Here is a 23681-nt window from a genome sequence, read left to right as displayed (position 1 = left end):
CAATTCTTTAGCACAACTTTCTTCCTAGTACAACCCGCAATTAACCCGCTGCTGAGGCCCCAGGGTGGGACTGTAGGCCACCTGGAGGTTGAGGATGGTCAGGAAGGTGGGCCTTCAGGAGCGTGGAGGAAAACAGTACCTAATAAACAGAGCATCAGAGCAGGAGGGCCAATGGAAGCGACATCCCTCAGTGGGCCTGCAGAAATGCTGGTCCATTGTAGCGTGCTCTGTCAAACCCTCGGGCCGTCCCCATCCAGCACCCCCCGCCCCCCACCGGGGCATCTGGAAGACATCCCAGCTTCTCCCTAACTTACAACCACCCCTGCTCATCATGGCTCCCTGTCCCATGAGACTTCACGTCTGCCTGCAACCTCCCAGCTTGCAAACACACCGGCCACATTCATTACCACCCACCGCAGGCCCACTGGGGGAGATGTGTACCAAGAAATCAATATCCGCGGTCTTCCCCCCCGCCCCCAGTGTGTTGAAAACTTATCTGTAGGGGGTAGAAGAGCTTTTCAACATAACAGATATTTTTCAAAACACCATTTGGAAAACATGATTATTCAACACTCACTCTTTCCTAGATCGAGGAGCGAAAAGAATCATTGCACCTAAATGCACAACTGTTTGTTTACATCGGAATTTTTCATTTTCTCTATAAAGTAAGAAGCCTCGGGGGTTGCTAATGGTACAGGATGCATTTGGCTCCATTCGAGATTTCTTTGAGAAATCTGGAGAATTTGCATGAGGAATCAGTAAGAACAACACGAAGAAGAACTAGAGCCGAAATGGAAAGGAACGTGGCTTCCCGGCCCCCATCGTCGGTCCCTGGTTGGCTGTCCTTCACGCCAGCCATAACTACAATCCTCAGGGACCTTAGTGTCCACAGTACGGAGACCCAAGTTACCTGAAATCAGCACTTACCACCCCCCAAGCTCCCTCTTTAGCCACCCATAATCACATCCCCTGAAGCCATCTATAGCCTAGAGACCTAACAGCTGCTAAAGGAAGACGCTGAGGGACCCTAACAAGAGTCAAGGCCCATCTGCTCCCCACTAGCCCTCCTGGAAACCACAGGACACAGGGGTTGCTGCAGCGGGGCCCGGCCCTGCTTCATCTCCTCTCACAATTAACAAGACCTCAGGCTCCTGGCAATGTCTCAGAATTTGAACAGAGGGAAATTCTTGGGGGAAAGTGGATGTCGACTCTCATTCCCCAATGCGTTTTATGACGTTCTTGAGCTACGTGGTCCCCACAGTGCAGCCGCCTTGAGCGATTTTTGCCATGGCGACATTCTAGCGAAGGCTCCAGGGGAAGGCTGGTTGTGGCCACTCCTTTCGCACAGGGTAGCGTCATGCCCCCCACGTCTGCTCGTGTCTATCAGTAACACACAGCAAATCAGTGTGCAACAAGTGTCAGGTGTGTTAGGCTACACTATTTTAGGCCAACCTCGTGTGTACTGTAATTAAGAGACTCTGGAATTACACAGGTCTGCACCGAATTTGTCTATATTGACTTTGTGCTACAAATTGGCCAGTGGCAGAATATCAGAAATGCAGCTGCAGGGCGCCTGGGTGGCTCGGTGGGTTGAGCGTCCGACTTCAGCTCAGGTCATGATCTCGAGGTCGGGGAGTTCGAGCCCCGCGTCGGGCCCTGTGCTGACCGCTCGGAGCCTGGAACCTGCGTCGGATTCTGCGTCTCCCTCTCTCTCTGCCCCTCCCCTGCTTGTGCTCTCTCTCTCAAAAATAAAAAAGGTTAAAAAAAGAAAGAAAGAAAGAAAAGCAGCTGCTTGAGTGTGTACAGATAAAAATCCCTCACTTTGTCCCTTTAGTGAGTGTTCAACGAGTTGGAAAGCGTTTTCTCTTTCCACCTTTACCCCAACCCCGATTAAATACTTGTTTTTGCTGCTGCTGTTGTTGCTGCTTTCTGTGTTGATATGGAAAGGATGACAATGGAGGAGTGATCGCTTGCAAATCAACAGGCGGACAACGGCCTTCCAAGTGGGAATTCTCTACTGAGGGAGCGGTGTCCAGGTTCTGGGACAGACCACGTGCGGGAGTTTGCTCCCAGACTCACCCGGTGGGTTTGTTTTCGGACTGTGTTAGGGGCTCGCACACCCTGCCCTGCTTTCGCCTCGTTTCCCTGGTGAGACAGCCCAACCCGCCTTGTTCCACAGCACTGCCTCACTCTCCCGGGGCCCGCTTCCTCCTTCTTCGGGGAACATTCCATTTTAGCTCAGTCGTCTATTTAGCAGCAATCAGCTCACAGTACGCGCTGAGCCCTCCAGCACGAACTATAAATTCAATAAATTGGAGAGATGCGGATAAGTAGCATTTGACTTGGTGCAATTTCTACGTTGTGCGAGTAAGGCCTGGCAAGGTGAGTGTCTGAGAGCTGAAGGCTCTGAGGGACGAAGCAAGGTCCCAGCTCCCCTGGCTGCTGAGTGACGGGCTCGGAACGTGAACCCCGGGGGACCCTGACTACCGCCCTCTGCTCGCTCCTCTCCCCAGACGTCTGATCAGCCTCCCACAAACCTAGGAGTTTCATTCGAGCAGGGTGGGGGCTGCACATTCTGAAAGAATGAGCTATTTCAGAGGAAGAAAATACAACACCAAAAGCAGAATTTTCAAGAGCAGAATGGGCATGAAAAACGAACCATGAGCAGGCACGGTGTGTGAAAGGGGTGCATGAGACTAACGTTGTTCCCTAATTAATAAGTACCCCAGACGCTAATTACATTCGGTCTCTGCAAAAGAATCTCACGGAATAATCACCCCTGTAGAGAGAACTAAGCCACGCATGTCGTCCACAATCTTTTCTAAGATAACCTCGTAAGGAGGCTTCCACTGTCCAGTTGTCTAGTGGGGACTGGGAAGGCACGTCAGGTCATTCACAGCTTCGAGCAGGATATTGACCTTGCTCTTTGCTCCGAGGAAAAGCATCTCTGTGACTTCCAGATTGTGACGTGAGCATTATGGCCACAGATTCTCACGCATCCGTGGCAAGCCACGGCCACCTGTGGGCACTGCAGCCCACGATGGCTGAGCACGCTGATTACTCACCGTGGCGAGCTGAAAGCCTTGACTTCTTGCAGTGGAAGGCCAGCTCCTGTTGGCAATGGTCCGCACGGTCGATTATGGCTTGGAGCTGGTCCATGCTGGCTGTGTACTTGAAAGCCACAGGGTGGGGGCTTTCTCCATCCGAGCTTTTGACCCTGGCCAGATGTGAGCCATTGTGCTGCACTGAGGTCCCAGTGGAGTCTTGTGGGCAGAAACGGGGTGGGAGGGAGAAAGAGACTGTGACTAGGTTGGAAGAATTAAATATAAATACGAAAGTCCGAAGCATCTTTTATCTGAATTAAGGCTTTTATGTTCGTAGCTATCCGAGCTCTTCGATGTTAGAATCGACATGAGTGTCACTGAGAAAATGTGAATAATAGAGACTCTCTTTACCGAGATTTGTATCATCCTGAATGTGGTCAACATTGTCTGGGGCCAATTTTTAAAGTTCTGTGTTATAATGCTCACAATTGTAAACACTACTCCTTCTCCCTGAGTTTATTTCTTTCCATTACCGTAAAAAGAAAGCCAAATGTTTACTGCGTATACATTTATTTTTATTTTTGGAATGTTTATCTAGTTTTGAGAAAGAAACAGATAGAGTGTGAGTGGCAGAGGGGCAGAGTGAGAGAGGGAGATACAGAATCCGAAGCAGGCTCCAGCCTCTGAGCTGTCAGCACAGAGCCCGACGCGGGGCTCGAACCCACGAACCGTGAGCTACTGACCTGAGCTGAAGTCAGATGCTTAACCGACTGCGCCACCCAGGTGCCCTACATTTACTTTTTAATAAGCATATTCCTAGGGGCGTTTGGGTGGCTCAGTCGGTTAAGCATGTGACTTCGGCTCAGGTCATGATCTCACGGTTCGTGGGTTCCAGCCCCGCATCGGGTCGGGCTCTGTGCTGTCCGCGCACAACCCACTTTGGATCCTCTCTCTCCCTTTCTCTCTGCCCCTCCCCCACCTCTCGAAAATAAAAAAAATAATAAGCAAACATTTAAGAAGCACATTCCTCATCTGACTGAGCATCTTTTTCTCTGGAAATCAAGGAAATATGTAGAAGACACATCTGAGGAATAACCGGCTGACGTGATCATGCAAAATAATAAAATGTAAGTGTTTTTGACAACAATGGACTGATCGCGTGTCAGCAACTCGTTCGTGGCCAGCATGCAGTCACGCAGCGCCTTGAAGTATCTAACGTAACTATCCGCGGCAGTAACCACAACTCCACAAATGTCTGCTGGCCAACTCGGACGCATTTCTGTCATATTGATTACCTGTATTTTAAAAGGGGATTTAGAAACAAGCCAAACGTGCTCCACAATGTTTGCAACAGAAGAAAAACATCTTGACTTCTTTTACCTTCCCCGAAAATACACCTCCTCCCACGGTATAAAAGGGCCCTGGCTGAGTGGCCAAAAGGCTGGCTTCAGAGTTGCCCTAACTCAACCACATTTATAACATCAAGTCACATAACCTCCTCTGTAACATGTGTTTGGTCCATACGCGCTCGGTCTCCATATTTCCAAATTATAGGGGCCGGAGACAGTCATGTGAGGTTCGTTCTGATTACGTTTAATGGCTAATCCATACCCAAGGTTAAAAACTCAAAGTAGTGCTACCAGGAACTCAGAGGCGTCCCCACCGCTCCCGCTCCCTGCCCCTGACCTGCCCTGGGAAAAATCTAACAGCCATACTGGTGCTCACAGACCCCAAATGCATCAAATACATCCAGAGATCCAAGGAAGAGAACCCCGCGGGCCAGGGAAAGAACTCTGGCTCCAAGCCTATGAAAAACATCACCGAATATGCCAAATCTAGCAGGAACGGGAACAGACTGTGAGTCAGCGTGACTAATGCAGTGGTATATTCGGTGGAGAAAAAAAGGCTTAATAGATCATCCCCTCTCGCTGCTCACTGAAGGGGCTATGAGTGTTCCTATAGCAACTTGAATCCCACAGGTTTTTTTCTTCCCCCCTCTAATCATGTTTTCGCCAGGCGTTTTATATTTCAACGTTTTCCTGGAAAATGACTTAGATGGACCTGACGTTATTTTTGGTAATTACCTACTCACATTCACCCTCAGGGTTTCTTCCATCAGACGACACAGGGTAAAAGGAGCCATGGAGAAGCCATGCGTGAGGCTTGGGAGTTCATCAATTATAACGCCTGCGTGTCATCTGTTTTCATGGTTTACGACACAAAGAAAAACGACGTGCCTGAGTAGCTCACACAGGCTAGCGGTCAGTATGATGGATTCGTGGTCTTGCATGGTTAAAAGGTAATAATGGAACTCTTTTTCAAGTGGAGAGAAGGGAAAGCGGGAAAAGAATCTCAAAGCTGTCTTTCGAAAAAAGAAAAATTTAAATGATTGCTCTTTCCAGAAATATTTTTTCCCAAGACCCCAACAAGGGCACATTATGTTTCCCTAATGTTCCGCAATGTACGATTTCCATAGATTTCCAAACTGTTAAGTGGGAAGGCAGCTTTGAGAGGCAATATAACCTTAGCTTTCAAGCATGAGGAGAAAGACCAAGGAATTCAAGTGACCAGCATGATGGAAAAATACTTAGCTGTTATACACTATAATCTGAAGCGCAAATTAGATCGGAAGAAATTCATGGTAATAAGGGACATTTTTAAGTAGGAGTTTTGAACTGTTGAATCGGGCCACATCATATCATGTTCATCCAGCTCAGTGAGGTTTTTTTCATCTGCACCTGGCGTGGAGAGGCTGTCCGTGGCTGCTGGTCCACCATTTGCTTAGGCAAGTCAACCTAAATTAATTCGATGGTTTAGTTCGGTATTAAAAATAACCCCGGGGCGCCTGGGCGGCTCAGTCGGTTAAGCGTCCGACTCTTGGTTCTGGTTCAGGTCACGATCTGGTTCAAGTCCCGCGTCGGGCTCTGTGCTGAGAGTGTGGAGCCTGCTTGGAATTCTCTCTCTTCCCCTCTCTCTCTGCCTCTCCCCTGCTCGTGCCCACTCTCTCTCTCAGAAATAGACTTAAAAGCGTAACACTGACGCACCACGTCATAGAACACCTCCTAGTTTCTCTTTATTTTGCCAAATTATATCCACTTTGCAATCTACAACACTGTCTGTACTTCATGGCATACCTCTGAACTATACACGGAGTCTTTTATGGGAAAACAGTGGGTTGAATGGAGCAAAAAACAGAACAGAACACATTCAGGTAAATGTGAATCCAGAGCATCTCTGCTAGGCTCACTTTCACCTTCCCTGAGAAAAAAAGAAGGAAAAAGACTTCGTTACAAAAAAACGGGACGCCTGACCAGCCTGTAGGTCTGTCACCCACACGCTGGAAGTTGACTTCGAGGAAAAGGAAGGCAAAACATCCCTTTACACACGGACGCCTGAAATGAAGTCCGATTTGGGTCTGAACACCACCTCTTTGGGAATGAGGCCAGCTGCCTGCATCTCCTGCGGTGGAACAGAGGGGCTGGAGCTCAAAGAAGCCAAGGAAGGCAACGTGCCAGGTGACCGGACCTGTCACTCTCCCTCCGCACGTTAAGAAGTGGCCGAGGAGGCACAATGACGCATAAGGACAGACTGATGAAAACACTAGCGGGCGTCCCTGGATCCGCAGAGATGATGGGGACACCACGTCCTGCCTCTGAGAGGTAGAGCCCCAAGCCTTCTCAGAACCCCACTGTGGAACTCTCTAGAGAGAGACACGGCTGCAGGTGGCTATCATCTGTTCCTCAGCCCAATCCTCCTGGCACACAGAAGCCGAAAGGGAAGCCTAGGAAAAGGCACTTGCCCACCTTGGGGAAACCAGGTGACTTCAACACACATTTCTAAGCGTCCCTGGGCTTTCTGAGTAGGTCAAGTTCTTGAAGACCACTGAGGTCCATGAGTCTCTCGAGCACCTCATGCACCCGAGCCCTCTCCCGTATTTCCAAGGAAAACAATCCAGGGGGAGCAGAACTAGATCACGGGCACTTACGGGCACATGTGTGCACACAGGGCTGGTGATGGCCAAGCGGCTGCTGGGAATGTCTGGTGGGTGCCCCGAGGAAGTCAGCAGTCGGCTCTTATCGGCCCCTGTTCCAGATCTCGCAGGCACTGGCCCTGCCATGTTGTGGGTCTGCATCTGCCAGAGCCAAGGACGACTTGATGTTTGGGTTTTCCTGGGGCGGGGGCGGGGGCGGGGGCGGGGGGTGACTTTTCTAAGCAGGCAGCTTCCGGGTCCTGGGGGTGGCCCAGAGGTGGTATCGTCACAGCCCTACGCCTTTGGGTCCCTCCTGATCGATACTGGCATCAGGGCCCTTGTGACGGCTGCCATTCTTGTCACAGTTCTGAAGCCCTGGAGCTTTTCATGACTTACTTGAATATCTTCAACATAAGAGAATGCTCTACGATCCGACAAGATATCCCCAAGAGGATGCAGCCGCTTCATAGCCTTCTTCCCCTGGGATTTCAGAGGATGCTCTTTCCACTTAATAGGTCACACTGAATACAATCTTAGGTGTCTCCTCATTCATCAGTGTAGGCACCTGCTACTTACCACGCAAGGACACTTCTACAACACGACTTACATTCTCTTGAGGCAACAGATACATGTGCTTGGTTGGCCCCATGCCTGGCGTCTCCCGAGTGCTTACTTGCCATGAAATGTTATTCGTGTCTCCCCCTGCATTGAGCCCAGCACAAAGCAAGAGAGCAGAATGATTTCCTCAGAAAGAACACTGCGTACACACTTAGAAAATTGGACAGAGACCAGTGTCATGGTCAAGAAGAGAACATGGGTTTCAATCTCTGTTCTTGGAAATGTCAGAAAAATCCTCTAAGCCTCCAATTCCACATTTGGGAAATGGGGAGAGTGAACCAGGTGGCGTCCAAAGATCGAAACTATTGTTCTGGCCATCTTCAATTAACTAGGCGTGTTACGGGCCGAGCGGCTCTCTTGAGTTTTATATTTTAATTGTTCATCGAGAACGTGCGCCTGTCCGTCCACAAGCAGGGCCATGCTGTGCGGCTGATGAGAGCAGCAAAATGAACTTTCCAGAAACGTGTGTCTCTTCTCCTCTTTGGGAGCAGTGACAGGATCTGTTCCAGAAGTTTTGCATCCCCGTGCATACTGGGCATGCCTACTTTGGGGACTTACCTTGAGAAGCTGCTGGAGATCAGCCAGAATGACATCCCCTCAGTGGGAACGGGAAGGATTCTTTCCGGGCAAAAGTCCACATAAAAGAGAATCATGGTGTTGGACCATCATCAAAGAGTTGCTCTTCTCTCTCTCTCTCTCTCTCTCTCTCTCTCTCTTTAGAAATTCTAACATTTCCACATTATAGAATTTCCTGTCAGAGACACTATTTTCAAGCAAAACTTGCCACCCAGGACATAGGGTGATGTCACGCTTACCACCAATCCCAGTTTTCAAGAGCAAAGGAGGGGACAGTGAAATCACAACTCTTCCCGAGCAAAGAAAACTATAGGCTGTAGCACACATTGTGCGTGTGCTTATGAAACTCTCCAACCCACACTCAGAGCCTCGTTTACAAATTTCCATGAAGTGTTCGTATATCCCAGGCATCCCTCAGAGATGCCGCGGGTCCAGTTCCAGACCACCACAAGAAAAGCACATACTGCGATACAGCGAGTCAGAGGAATTGTTTTGTTTCCGTTGCATATAAAATGTATGTTTCCGCTCTCCTGTAGTCTATTAAACGTGCAATAGAATTCTGTCTAAAAAACAACGTACATCCCTAAATTAAAATACTTCATTGCTTACAAAATGCCAACCATCACCTGAGCTTCCTGCGAGTCGTGTCTTCTCCGCTGGGGGAGGCTCTTGCCTGGATGTTGATGGCTGCTGATCGAACGGGGTGGTCGGTGCTGAGGGTCAGCGTGGCTGTGGCAATTTCCCAAAATAAAACAATGAAGATGGCCGCATCGATGGACTCTTCCTTTCGTGAGTGCTTTCTCTGTAGCAGGGGACGCCGTTTGATAGCATTTTACCCACAGGAGGATTTCATCCACACTATCAACCTAGCGGATGGGATAGAATCAGATCCTTCTGATTCTTCTGGATCCCTCACGGTCATTTCAACAGTCTTCACGGCATCCTCACCGGGAGTAGATTCCATCTCAGAAAACCACCTTCTTTGCTCACCCATGAACAGCAACTCCTCACCTGCTCACGTTTTATGACATGACAGCAGTTCTGTCCCATCATCAGGCCCCACTTCTGATCCTAGTTCCCCTGCTGCATCTATTTCCTTCCCTCAAGTCTCGAACCCCTCCACGTCATCCGGAAAGACTGGAATCGACCTCTTCCAAATTCTTAATAATGCTGGCATTTGGAGCTTTCCCCATGAATCATGAATGTTCCCCGTGGCATCTAGGACGGTGACTCCTTCCCGGAAGGTTTTCAATTTACTTTTCCCAGATCCATCAGAGGAACCACTATCTATGGCAGCTAGAGCCTTAAGAAACGTTTTTCTTTAACAATAAGATTTGAAAGTCAGAATGACTCTCTGATCTGCAGAATGGATGTTCTGTTAACAGACACGAGACAACATTAATCTCACTGTCCAACTGCATCAGAACTCTTGTGCAATCAGACGCACAGTCAATAAGTGACAATATTTTGAAAGGAATCGTTTCTATCTCTGCGCAGGCCTCAACAGCGGGCTGAAAACACTCAGCGCGCCAAGCAGTAAGCAGATGTGTCCCTCCCCGCACTTCCACGTCGGGACGACGGCCTCCTTCCTCAAACCTCCCGAAACCACCTCCGCTCGCTTCAGACTCGTCCTCTGCAGGCTCCTCACCTCTGTCAGCCTTCACGGGACTGAAGAGTCAGGGCCTCGCTCTGGGTTAGGCTTTTCCGAAGGGAAGGCTGAGGCCGGTTTCATCTTCTGTCCAGCGCACTAAAACGTTCTCCGCATCAGCAAGAAAGCTCTTTGGTTTTCTTATCTGTTGTGTGTTCACCGGAGTAGCGCTTTTAATTTCCTTCGGGAGCTTTTCCTTCACTTCCACAACTTGGCTGCTTGACGCAAGAAGCCTTCCTTTCAGCCGTTCTTGGCTTCTGACATTCCTTCCTCACTAAGCACAATCACTTCTCACTAAGCACAATCACTTCTAGCTTCTGATGGAAAGTGAGAGGCGTGTGACTCTTTTGTTCACCGGAATACTGAGAGAGTATAAACTGGCCTCGTATCAATCCTGTCATGTCTCGGGAGTGGGGAACCCAAGGAGAGGGACCGAGATGAGGAGATGGCTAGTTGGTGGAGCGGTCAGAACACGCACAACATTTACCGATTAAGTTCGCAGTCTTAGATGCACATAGTTCCTGGTGCCTAAAAACAATCACAATAATTACATCGAAGGTCACCGATCATCGTAACAAGTACAATCTTAATAAAAAAAGTTCGAAATATTATGAGACTTGCCAACATGTGACACAGAGACACGACGTGAGCAAATGCTGTTGGAAGATGGTGCTGGTAGACTTGCTCAACCCAGGGTTGCCCCAAACCCTCAATTTGTTAAAAAAAAAAAAAAGGAGGGGGGTGGATATCTGCGAAATGCAGTAAAGCCAAGTGCAATGAGATGACGTCTGACTGTATTTAGAATAGTAAATGCAGGGACGCTGGCTGGCTCCGTCAGTGGAGCGTGCGGGCTTTTGATCTCGGGATCATGAGTTGGAGCCCCACGTCGGGTGTAGAGTTACTTAAAAGAACTTAAAAAAATAAAACAAAATAGCAGATGCAAAATTCTAGTATTTATAATATGTTTAGTTAGCCGAATTACATCTGTCTACCTCACTAGTCTGAAGGTCTAGGACAGGAGTCCGTCCCCCTTTTCTTACTCAAACGCACTATGGTGCCCGGAAGCCAGCAGCACAGCAGTCAAGTGTGGAGAATGAGCGAGTGAATACGTGAATTGAATGGCTGGCTGCAAAGGGAGCTGTTTGACTGAGACAGGAACTGTTGTAGGAAGGCAGAGGTGAAAGAAACAGAAAATCTACACAAATAAACCAACATAAAAAGCACAGCAGTATGGCTTCACCGGTACCCATCCCATAGAGTATTTTTTAAAGTAAATGTGAGCTGTACATAGAGCAACTGGGCTGACCGTGCTTTGTTATACCACGATGCTGGCTGGAGACCTGTCCCAATTTCGGACACAGGAAAAGACTATTTAAGAAACACAGTGGCTTGGGGCGCCTGGGTGGCTCAGTCAGGTGAACATTCAACGCTTGACTTTGGCTCAGGTCATGATCCTGGGGTCGTGGGATCAAGCCCCACTTCAGGCTCCAAGCTGAGGGTGGAGACTGCTTGGGATTCTCTCTCTCTCTCTCTCTCTCTGTCCCCATCTCTCTCTCTGTCCTTCCACCCCCTCTCCAAGATAAACAATAATAAAAAATTTTAAAAATGATAGCTCATGAAAGAGAGGAAGGAAGGAAGGAAAGAAAGAAAAGAAAAGAAAAGAAAAGAAAGAAAGAAAGAAAGAAAGAAAGAAAGAAAAAGAAAGAGAAAGGAAACACAGTGGCTTGATTTGCATAAGGGCAACTGACTGAGTCAGTAAGAAATGCTGAGTTATTGACATGCTGAGTCAATGAACCGGGATCTGAAAGGGGAGTGGGCTGGGGTGCAAAGACCCAGCCCTCAACTGGTTCCTCAATCCCCTGTTGATTCTTATGAACGTGATATCGAGTCATCGCTCTGACTATAACCCATCTCCTCCCTGTGACAATTGTTCCCGTGGTACCACGTCTGGGAACCAGTTCCTGAAGCACAACTATGAAAATCGCACACAACGGCACTGTGTTTCAGGTGGGTGTGGACAGCCCTGCTCTCCCGCCGGGTATCCTGCCATCAAAGAAATCATGTTGTTTCTTCTGTTTAAAAAGGGGATCGATCCGTTAACAAAGTTCACAAGCAGCCCATTCAAAATAGTTGATTTTTTTGTTTCGTTTGGTTGTTTTTATACTAAAGGGAGTAAGATGCATGCAGAGTATATCCTGGCACTAGGTTTTTGAAGGCTGTTACCACGGATGGACTTTAGCCATTAGTTTAGTATTTTGCTTTTTGTACATTTCTCCAAGTATTGGTGTTTGTTTATAATAATTAAAGCATGCTTCATCGTCCACAGGCATCGTAGCATCAGGGAGAATGCGAACTTCACAGCGGAAAGATTTCCAGGCTGGGACAAGACCAGGATCGTGGTTCTTCCACCACTAATAACTAGATTGGTCACCGGAGCACCTCATGTGACCCAGATCAGTAAGGACCATTTAACTGTAACTCTGGTTCATTCCTGTAATTTTCCCAGGATCATCTTGGATTTTGTACACTTTTGGTTAAATGCTTTGTTGTATGGCTCCTAGAAATATTTCCTGTCTTTGGGTTAGCCTCTGTAGTTCTTTGTCTTCAGCAAGTTGCTTTCCTTATGGCTTTGACCTTAATAAAAACCCTTGGTATTTTGGAAATCCTCTCTGCCGTGTTTTTAACTCTTGCTCCCTATCCTGCTTTGTGTGTGTGTGTGTGTGTGTGTGTGTGTGTGTGTGTGTTCAATTATCCATTTGATGTTCCATCTCAATCCTAACTCATGGGACCTTAGAATATTTGTCTTACCACAAAGAATAGGAGTATGCTCATTTCAGGAGTTTTCTTTCATAAGAGCTAGGCAACTATAAACTTCGCTGGAAAACTTAGTTACCAGAAAAGTCTTGCAATAATGATCTGTACTGAACGTTTGGTCATTTGCAAAGTAATATGAAGACATACATAGTTATTAAGTATATTTGATAATAAAAATATACGGCAATGTTAATCATTAAATTATTCCCCATAATTTTCATGAATTCCACCCCCTCACACACATGTGCACACTTCAAAGCTCTAATAATTCCAAGATGAAATTAGAGAGTTTAATGTCTTAGACATTATCTTAATGTAGATGAGTGATTCTTGTTGCGTTTGTGGATAATTAAACGTCACCACAGCCACCTATACAACCGGGAAACGACAGGACAATTGCCTAGACAGAAAAGTGAATGGTGGCACCAAAATTTCACATCTGCGTTGCTTTTATTTCTCCATTCTGTGATACTCTCTGCCCTCCTTCCATTTTAATATTTGTGGAGAGGGCAGGCTGTGCACGGCCAAACCAAAGACCCTCAGCTCCCTGGTGGTAGTTTCTCAACCCGTGTGTACATCAGAATTTCTTGGGAAGCTTCAGAAAAACACAGGGTTTTCTGGGACGCTGCCCCAGAATCTGTGTCTGCAGAGTGCAGAGCTGGCCCTCAGTGGACAGCGGACAAGCGCGTGGGGACCCAGAGACGCCCCGTGTTGCTGTAGGATGCTGGACAGTGTCCACCACTGACAGTAAACCAAATGGAAGCCCACTGGTCTGTCAAATTAATTAGCAAAGGGACTCTCCGAAACATATTTTAGATGTTGTACTGCCAAGGATGTTACAACCACCCAGTGGGCTTTCAGACTGACACACATGACACTCATTTTTATGACCAACAGGTCCTCACTAACTAGACGAGCGACAGGCAACCCAAACTTCGCGGATTCACAGCGGGAATCCTGGTGTTCCCTTTCAGACATGCTTCGTCCCCACTGATAATACCTGCACCTTCCTTTCAGGGCTCAGATCCGAACATGGGGGACTTTTCTGGACGCCTGTCTTCCTCCGGCCACATCCCGTCCCCTGGTTCTGACTCTGACTTCTTTCCCTCCTCTGTACCTGTTCTGCACCACCGCCATCTGGGCTCAACCACCGGGGCAACCCCCCAACTGGTTTCCTCACCCTCTCCCGGCGTGCGTGGTGGTTAGAGGCCCAAACTGCACCGCTGGTGTGAGTCCTGGACCTGTCACTTTCCAGTTTCGTGACTCAAGGGCCATCTTTTGGTCCCTCCAACCCGCATCTGCACAATGCATGAGGCTCCCTCTGGCCGCAGGCTTGCTACACTTGTACGCTCCCTCCGTCCAAAGGCTTGCTCAGACTTTCTCACAGCTGTTTCTTTCATGAGGTTGGTTCAAACGTAACATTCAAACTGAGTACTTTCCTGATCCCTCTTTTTAAAACCGCAACCCACCCAGAGGCACCTGGGTGGCTCAGTCGGTTAAGCATCCGACTCTTGGTTTGGGCTCAGGTCACGATCTCACGGTTTGTGGTCTTGAGCCTCACATCGGGCTCTGTGATGACAGTGCGGAGCCTCCTTTGGATTCTCTCTCTCTGTCTCTGCACCCCGCTGGTGCTCTTGACAGAAAGAAAGAAAGAAAGAAAGAAAGAAAGAAAGAAAGAAAGAAAGAAAAGAAAGAAAAGAAAGAAAAGAAAGAAAGAAAAGAAAGAAAGAAAAGAAGGAAGGAAGGAAGGAAGGAAGGAGAAAGAAAGAAAGAAAGAAAGAAAGAAAGAAAGAAAGAAAGAAAAGAAAGAAAGGAAAGAAAGACAGAAAGAAAAAAAGAAAAGAAAGAAAGAAAGAAAGAAAGAAAGAAAGAAAGAAAGAAAAGAAAGAAAGAAAGAAAGAAAGAAAGAAAAGAAGGAAGGAAGGAAGGAAGGAAGGAGAAAGAAAGAAAGAAAGAAAGAAAAGAAAGAAAGGAAAGAAAGACAGAAAGAAAAAAAGAAAAGAAAGAAAGAAAGAAAAGAAAGAAAGAAAGAAAGAAAGAAAAGAAAGAAAAGAAAGAAAGGAAAGAAAGACAGAAAGAAAAAAAGAAAAGAAAGAAAGAAAGAAAGAAAGAAAGGAAGAAAGAAAAGAAGGAAGGAAGGAAGGAGAAAGAAAAAGAAAGAGAAAGAAGAAAAAGAACAGAATAAAATAAAATAAAATAAAATAAAATAAAATAGTAACCCACCCTCTCACATCTGTGCCCCTGGCCCCCGCTTTATTCCACTTCACAGCACCCACTCCTTGGCAACAAGCCACATATTCAATTAGCTGCTCTCAATGGTCCAGTTCCGCACCCAGAGATGTTCACTGTACCAGGGGAGGGATCCGTTCCAGCCCGCTCCCTGTTGCGGTTACAGCCATGCCCAGCACAGAGCAGGTACCGAGGACACGCGCGTTCAACGTCGTTAGAAACTTTTTCTCAACTCTTCAGTTTTGTGCCTTTACTCGGACACTTCTTTGAGTCACCACGGGGAGGAAAATGATTCACGTCCTCGGCAGACAGTTTGCAAGGCCTTCGTCTTGTCTATAAATTCACTAGGAGGGTTCATCAGTAGATTTCACCTTCTCCTTCCTGTATTTAGAGGCTCCTTCTTGCCTCAAGGATAAAAAAAAAAAAAAAAACTGGCTTACGTATCATCAGATAGTACCCTGAGTTAACGGGAATCAAAAGCTGACCATCTGTTCTTACTTTCTCCTTGCATTTTGACAATAACTACTCTCCCCTCTGGTAGCGGGTGCCGAGGTTCACTCTGAAAAGGTAGCAGCAATTAAGGGAAATCAAAACACATCGGTTATGTTTTGAAATCAGTATTAAAACAAACGTCTCTGAACCAGTCGTACATTCCAAAGGGGCTTTATAAATATGCACCACAAAAACCTCACGGAGATGCCCGAATCGCGTGTTCACTTGTGATGCTTAAAGTATTTTTTTTCTTTTATTATAACCATACACTGTAGACAAATAGGCAATTAGCTGTCTGTTATTCCTCTTGGCAGCAAATGCCCTTTTTTTTTTTTTTAAATGAACTTGACCTCAGCCTTACCAAAAGCTGCCAACGGTTAATTATCAAGAAAACAGCTTCAGTCATTGAAACCTTACTCATCTTGGAATGTACCAGTTGGGACCATTTTCATCTTTCGAGGGATCTTGAAATTCCTCAGTGTAGAAGGAACTTTGCTTACAGGATTAACCAGGATAAAACATAGAAGAATCGTTAACATGTCCGAGACTTCTATGATAATGAAGCACGTGACTGATAAAAGTAGAATGTATTATTGGGATCCCAGCATCTTTATTTAGTTTTGTCTGTTCTTGGCATTCACTTGAGCCATGATAATGCAAGCAAAACAGAGCAGAAATTGAGTAACTTGAAGGCCTGTTATAACCTCTGGAGCCCAGAACATCTAGAGAGATCCTCTTGGCTGTTTCGTCACGTACTTGACCGATCACACACGTTCCAGTAAAGGTTAAGTCAATATATTTATCTCCTATGATCGCACTGCAATATTTTGGTCAGTGTCTAGGAGAAAATGCTTGCCCCAGAGTCCCAAACAGCCACACGTACCTCCAGTACAATGCCCGGGGAGCTCTCACATTTTCTTTGCTTTTTAACTTTTTTAAGTTCATTTATTTTGAGAGAGACAGAGACAGCTTGAGTGGGGGAGGGGCAAAGAGAGAAGGAGAGCGACAATCCCAAGTAAGCTCTGCACTGTCAGCGCAGAGCCCAATGCGGGGCTCGAACTCATGAAACCGCTTAGATCGTGACCTGAGCCAAAACCGAGAGTCGGATGCTTGACTGACAGAGCCACCCTGGCGCCCCTCGCGTTTTCTATACCAACCTTGGGGGTAGTCTGTACGCTGGAAGGTAGAGTTGCCCCAATTTGGATCAAATCGGTTGGGTGACCACTGCCCAAAAGCTCCGACTTTGTTTTATGTATGAAGTGACAGTAGGTATAAAAACTGCATCAGGACTTTCATCTACTCACAAACCACCATCATAAATTCACCCACAAATAACCCCTTCCTTACAGAAACTGCAACCCAATCAGGGTGACCTGTGGCCAGAGCGGAGAAACCAAATTATAACCAGGACATGGTTACCTTAGAACCACGTACGGCTGACTCTTTTCTGACCATTTGTCTCCCGACTGTGCGGGCCCAAATTCTGTCGTTGTTGGAGTACCTGTTATGTCTACACCACTGAAGCAGCAGGGAAAGTTTCATAAAGGAGGGTTGTTTTCTGAGCACGGGGAGAAAAGGTAGCAACTGACACACACACACACACACACACACACACACACACACGAGCGTAAAAAAGGCGTTACAATTTGTATCAATTCTATCATTCACTGGGGTGGGTGCACTGGTCCTTTGAAGAGCTGGTTTATTTATGACCTACCTGTCCTGATCCACCATATACAATGGGGTCTCCAGGAAAAATGAAATATGACTTATACAGAGTTGTACACGAACCTGCCACTCAACGAAGTAAAACTTGGTTTTGCGCACAGCAGTCAACTACATGAGCTTAACTGGCATAATAAAGCTTATCAGCCTACCTGTCATGTTGCAATATACGAGAGCAGGTTCCAGAGGGCCACTTCCATCGGAATCGATATAGTAGAGCCCTGAAGAGTCTCCTCTGTGCTTGTGGGCTTCACAGGACTGCTCGTACAACGCTGAAAAGGACAGGGATCTCAGCCAGGGGCAGCAAGAAGATGGGGCCCTCCATGTTGTTAATTACGCGATACTTGCCCCAGTGACACTCATTCTGCATCGCTCTCGGGGGCATTTTGGCTAGAGGAGTGTTCCCCCGCTCCGATCAGGCAGCATGAATACTCTGAGGCACGGAGCAAAAGATGTTAAGAGGTATCTCTGTGCGGCTCTGAACCCTGCGTGCTCTAGAAACGAGACTCTTTCCAGAGCCATGGTAACTGGACTTACACAGTCTAATTTTATTCTGCCCCATGATATCTAAGCATCTGAAGGGCGCTGGCTTCATCTCCCTAAGTGATCTGTTATTATCTAATAATCACGGTCATTTTTTAAATCGCTCAGTAATTATACTCTCTGTTTACTTAAAACACTCCACACGGGCAACACATTGTTTTCAAGATGGGTTTTGCAAAGCACCGGCTTTTCTTCGTTCAGCGTTTATTTTTTATTTTTTATTTTTTTTAACGTTTATTTATTTTTGAGACAGAGAGAGACACAGCATGAACGGGGGAGGGGCAGAGAGAGAAGGAGACACAGAATCGGAAGCAAGCTCCAGGCTCTGAGCCATCAGCCCAGAGCCCGACGCGGGGCTCGAACTCGCGGACCGGACCGCAAGATCGTGACCTGAGCTGAAGTCTGACGCTTAACCGACTGAGCCACCCAGGCGCCCCTCTTCGTTCAGCGTTTAAAGTGTGTTTTAAAAGGAAATTTCCTTAAGTGCTTTGCCAAGGATTACTCAAGAAAACTGAAATTCAAAAAAAAAAAAAAAAAAAAAAAAAAAGCGTATACACGCGAAACATCTCTTTGTAAGTTCAATGTATCCTGATTCTTAGTTGAATTTTTTATGTGTGCAATAAATGCTTTGCTAGCACATGGCAAGTGATTAACATCTGCAGATAATGGACTTAATTAATATTCAGCCTAAGCTGAAATGAGTAATCAGCCGAGCAGTGTCTCCCGTGCACATCAGTCACCGCCTCGAGAGGAAAGACCCTTTGAAAACCTGAAAAGCAGCTAACGGCCACCAGGAAAGAAATGCATCACTGCTTCTGGCACAGCGTGGACTGGATCTTTAAGCCACCCTAAGGATGAGGTCCGGCATTCAGGAACACAGACTCAGGAAGTGGCTAGCCAAGATCCACCACCAAGAATGATCCCGGAAGGGCATCATTCCGGGCAGAGTGGGGGCCCAGAACTGATGCCCTTCTCCACTCACTGGGTTATCTACATTTTAAAACTCGGCCGATTTCCAAGAATGAAGCAAAACCCGGAGAGGGGGCGGGGTGGGGCAGAGGGACTGTTTTTCTCCCTTCGCACAGAAGAAGAAGATCAAAGGAATGTTTGCTTGTCCGGGGGATGTTACAAAAGAAAACATTCTTTTATTAAATACGGCAAATACGGCCAGGTGTCAAATGGGTCAAATGAGATCGGCCCAAATCAATAGCACGCCTATTACCATCGACTCTGGTGGCTACAGACACACCATGGATTGCTTTCCCAACAGCGTTGGCTTGCATTTTGCCCACTCATGTTTACGCTTCTATAAATACGTAGCCGTGCTTGCAACTGCCCTGGAAAAGTGTCCAGAGGGACACACACAAAGTGACGACAGTGCTTACGTTTGGATCGGGGCTGGACCCGCCTGGGGAATGAGGGTAGAGGAGGAAACACCAGGAAGGCACCTGCGTGAATCGTGCACTTACACCGGAAACTAACGGCCTTACGAACCCTCACTGTGGAACTGGAAATCTCTCCCTTTCATTTTGGTCTACTGTTAGAGTATCACAACAAAGTCAATGCAGTTATTAGACCAAATCAAATTACTAAGGCCACAAGTGAAAGACTCCGTATAATACACCTGTTAATTTTCCAATCAGAGTTGTTTGGGATGATGGTTAAATCAGTTACCGGCAACACCGTAGCAATCATTCCTCGGTCATTAACCTTCAGCAGGTATCCGCTTTGTGTAAGACACCTTGCTGGGTGCAATCTGTGGCAGGGGGAGCACTGTACGTAAGGGACCGCCCCCATTCTTAGCCGTGACTCTGGACAAGTCACCGAGCCTCGGACATCCCAGATGTCCAGCTCCTTCCAAATAAAGAGGTGCCTTGGAAAATTCTTACTTGGCACCATAAAAGCAAATGCAGGTACAATTGCTCTGGTTGAACTTATGGGGTGTTTAGTGGGGTGAGTCGCCGCCCTTTGACTGCAAGAGCCTCCCGGCTCTTCTGTGGAACATCCCGGGCCGGAGGCCAAGGCTTCTCGGCCCAACGCTGATGCCTGCTGCTTTGGGGTTCAATCCGCACAGGCTGGAAACTTGACAACCCGTGCTCTGCCTCGGTGAATGTTCACGGCGGGCTGTTTTCTCTAAAGACCCAGGGCGGGGACACGTGCTAAAAAGAAGGGGCTCAGAAACGTCGGCAGTGATACGCCAAAAAGGAAAAGTAGAATAAAACCATAAACAACGAAAGCCAAGAGTTAGACAGCAATGAGGACCTCAGGGGCTCTGTGGCAAGCCTCTGGTTGGTAATGAATGTGGGGTCACTCAAGTTTGGTTGGCTGTGGCCTTCGGAGAATGATTCTTCAGAAAAGAGCCTGGTGTTCAAGATGGAAGACATGGGGATGGTTCAAGGCGGTCGGGAGCCCTGGCCGGCAGCTGTGGGACCTTGATCGAGGCACCTGACCTCTCTCTTTCCTAAGTGCACAATGTAGAACACTCACCTTCTAGGATGATTTTGAGGATCAAAGGAGTAGAAACATGCAGAGAACTACAGAAAGCTAGGATCCCACAGGCACATGGTAAGCTTCCAGTGCATTCACCACCACCATCATCAAAGAGCATCACGACCGTGAGGGACCTGGACGTTTACCCGGCCTCTGGCTGACTCTAGAAACCCTACCATGTTAACTCTCATCCTGTGCCCCTTTCTGCAGCCCCCCCCCCCCCGCATTAGATTTTATAAATACTGACATTCAGTAACTCATCCTCTCTTTACTTCGGCAGACAGGACTGGAGAACTAAAACCGGGTCCGACGTGAGGAACAGAGTAACGTGATCATGCTGTCTAGATTGTTTCTCGTATTGGGGGTTTTTATTACATTTTATTTTCCTATATTTATTTTTCTTTGCCTGCTGCTTTCTTTTTTTTTTTTTTCCATCCTATTTGATACTGCGTATTTCTGTAAACTGCCTTGACATCACTAGGAAATAAAACTGATTAAAAATAAACCAGGCACGGGGCACCTGGGTGGCTCAGTCGGTTAAGTGTCCGACTTCAGCTCAGGTCCTGATCTCGTGGTTCGGGAGTTCGGGCCCCTCGTGGGGCTCCGTGCTGACAGCTCAGAGCCCGGAGCCTGCTTTGGATTCTGTGTCTCCCTCTCTCCCTGCCCCTCCCCCACTTGCGCTCTCTCTGTCTCTCTCAAAAATTATCTCACCAACCATGAGTTCATGACACGAACCGAAATCAACAGTCGGACACTCAACTGACTGAGCCACCCAGGCACCCCTAAATATGTATTTTTTGTTAAGAAAGATAAAATGTTAAGTCTTACCAGAAAATGTACAGAAAAAACATACGGGGGTGGGGGGGAATGCTGAGCTCTGTCTGAAACTTGATAATGCTTAAGTTTTGTTTCTTTAATAAATCAGCATTTGACAAAAAAATATTAATAAATATTCTAAAAATTAAAAAAAAAAGAAACCAGACAAAAATTGGTCTCTAAAAACTTGTTTTTGTTGTTACTTCCCAGAACGTGGTTGCATAGACACAGACACATAGACACGAAATAATGAAAAGGAAAGAAGGGGGCACCTGGGGGGCTCAGTCGGTTAAGCCTTTGACTCTTGCTTTTGACTCAGGTCAGGATCTCACGGTTTCACGAGTTCGAGCCCGGCATCAGGCTCTGTGCTGAAAGCCTGGAGCCTGCTCGGGATTCTCTGTCTCCCTTTCTCTCTGCCCCTCCCCCACTCATGCTCGCACGCTCTCTCTCTCTCTCTCTCTCTCTCTAACAAATAAACGTTAAAAAAAAAAAAGAAAGAAAGAAAGAAAAGGAAAGGAGAACTGCATGGAAACCAGGACAGAAGAGGGAACAGGCAGGGTGTGGGGCTTACGGGAATGGCAGGTCGCGCCCAGGTAACCAGTGTGCGCACAGTCACAGGAGAAGGTGTCCCAGGACTGGGAACATTCGCCCCCGTGTTCACAATAGCTGGGCAAACACCTACAAGAGAACACACACAACCGTTACTTCCCACATTCAGTCAGGAGAAAACGTGTATCTTCACCGACACGTTACAGCGAAAGACAGTAATGACAGTGGCTTGAAGAGAAAAATTGCAACACGAACAAAAATTGTTAGATCTGTCAAGAAGGTTTCCTAAGGCGATACCCACGACCAACTAAGAAACCCATCAGATGCTGCCAATTGTCACGTATTTGCGACAGATAAATTTTCTACCCGTTGCATTATCAAAAAATGTGTTTGCTTTTTCACGAATAAGGCAAGATCCATTTCATTACATGACCCGAGATATAAACTGCTAGCAATGGCCACGGGCAGCCACAATTGTTCCCCTCCCTGCTTCCGTGTCCTTGAACTGGGACCTACGGATCCTTCCACAGAGAGGCATTCCTCTCCACCTTGAATCTGGGTTGGGCATGTGACCAGCTCTGACAGATGGGACATCAGCAAACAGATACAGCAGAGGCTAGAATTTGGGAGATGAAAGACCTACCCCCGGAAAATCATAATACATTGATGACAGAAACCGAAGACAACACAAATAGAAAGACATACTATGCTCATGGATTGGAAGAACCCTGTTCGTACTACCCATGTCCATACTACCCAAAGCAATCTACAGATTGAATGCAATCCCTATGAAAATGCCAATAGTACTTTTCACAGAACCAAAACAAAAATCCCCAAATTTGTGTGAAACCACAAAAGACCCTGAAGAGTCAAAACAATCTTGAGAGAGAAGAACAAAGCTGGAGATCTAATTCTCGATTTTAAACTATACTACAGAGTTGTAGTAGTCAAAAGAATACGGTACTGGCACAAAAACAGACACAAAGATCAATGCAACAGAAATAAGAGTGCAGAAATAAACCCACATGTATATGGTCAATTAATCTATGGCAGAGGAGGTAAGAATATACAGTGTCGAAAAGACAGTCTCTTCAATAAATGTTGGGAAAACTGGACTGCCACACGTGAAAGTATGAAACCGGACCACGTTCTTACACTACACATAAAAATGAACTCAAAATGGGTTAAAGACCTAAATTTGTGGCCTGAAATCATAAAACTCGTAGAAGAAAACACAGGCAATAACCTCTTGCACATCAGACTTACTAATATTTTTCCTCAGGCAAGGGAAACAAAAGTAAAAATAAACTATTGGGCCTACATCAAACTAAAACGCTTCTGCACAGAGAAGGAAGCCATCAACAAAACAAAAAGGCAACTTATTGAATAATTGAAGAGGATATTTGCAAGTGATAGGTCTGAGGAGGGCTTAATAACCAAAATATATAAAGAATTGGTACAACTCAACAACAACAACAACAAATAATTCAATTAAAAAAGGAACACAGAATCTGAACAGACATGCTCGCAAAGAAGACATCCAGATGGCCAACAGACTCATGAAAAGCTGCTCGACATCAGTCATCATCAGGGAAACGCAGATCAAAACCACAGTGAGATACCACCTCAGACCAGTCAGAATGGCTCGTACCAAGAAGACAAGAAATAATAAATGTTTAGAAGAATGTGGTGAAAGGGAGCCCTTGTGCACTGTTGGTGGGAATGTAAACTGGTCCATCAACTATGGAAACGGTCTGGAGGTTCTCCAGGAAAGTGAAAATAGAAATACCATAGGATCCAGTAATGCCACTTCTCAGCATTTACCCAAGGAAAACAAAAACATCAATTTGAAAGGATACATGCACCCCTATGTTTACCGCAGCAGTGTTTATAATATCCAAAATATGGAAGCAACCTAAGTATTCATCCATACATGAGTGGATAAGGAAGATGTCACATATATACACAACGGTATGTTACTCGACCATAAAATAAATGAAATCTTGCTATTTGATACAACAGGAATGGACCTAGAGAGTATTATGCTAAGTGAAATAAGTCAGAAGGGGAAAGAGAAATACCAGATGATTCCACTTATATGTGGGATCTAAAAAACAAATACGTAGGGGCGCCTGGGTGGCTTGGTCAGTTAAGCGTCCGACTTTGG

General features: G+C 46.6%; 1 protein-coding gene and 1 long non-coding RNA gene across 4 annotated transcripts in view; both read right to left on the bottom strand.

Annotated features, from left to right (window-relative positions):
* The window catches only part of LOC145713007 (uncharacterized), a 445152-nt gene that overhangs the window by 216381 nt on the left and 205090 nt on the right, over positions 1 to 23681 (bottom strand). The gene's annotated exons all lie outside the window — the stretch shown is intronic.
* LOC132663702 (contactin-associated protein-like 3) overlaps positions 1 to 23681 on the bottom strand; it is a 193680-nt gene that overhangs the window by 42797 nt on the left and 127202 nt on the right. For all 3 annotated transcript variants that reach the window (XM_060610214.3, XM_060610215.3, XM_060610216.3), the window contains 3 exons: positions 21537 to 21643; positions 17269 to 17388; positions 3066 to 3263 (listed from right to left, as the gene is read on the bottom strand). In XM_060610214.3, the coding sequence (XP_060466197.1) occupies positions 3066 to 3263; positions 17269 to 17388; positions 21537 to 21643 (425 nt within the window). The remainder of the gene's footprint in view (positions 1 to 3065; positions 3264 to 17268; positions 17389 to 21536; positions 21644 to 23681) is intronic.

The sequence above is a fragment of the Panthera onca genome, chromosome D4 (assembly GCF_046562875.1).
Source record: "Panthera onca isolate mPanOnc1 chromosome D4, mPanOnc1 haplotype 2, whole genome shotgun sequence".
Taxonomy (NCBI): Eukaryota; Metazoa; Chordata; class Mammalia; order Carnivora; family Felidae; genus Panthera; species Panthera onca.
This window is presented reverse-complemented; position numbering and strand designations above follow the sequence as displayed.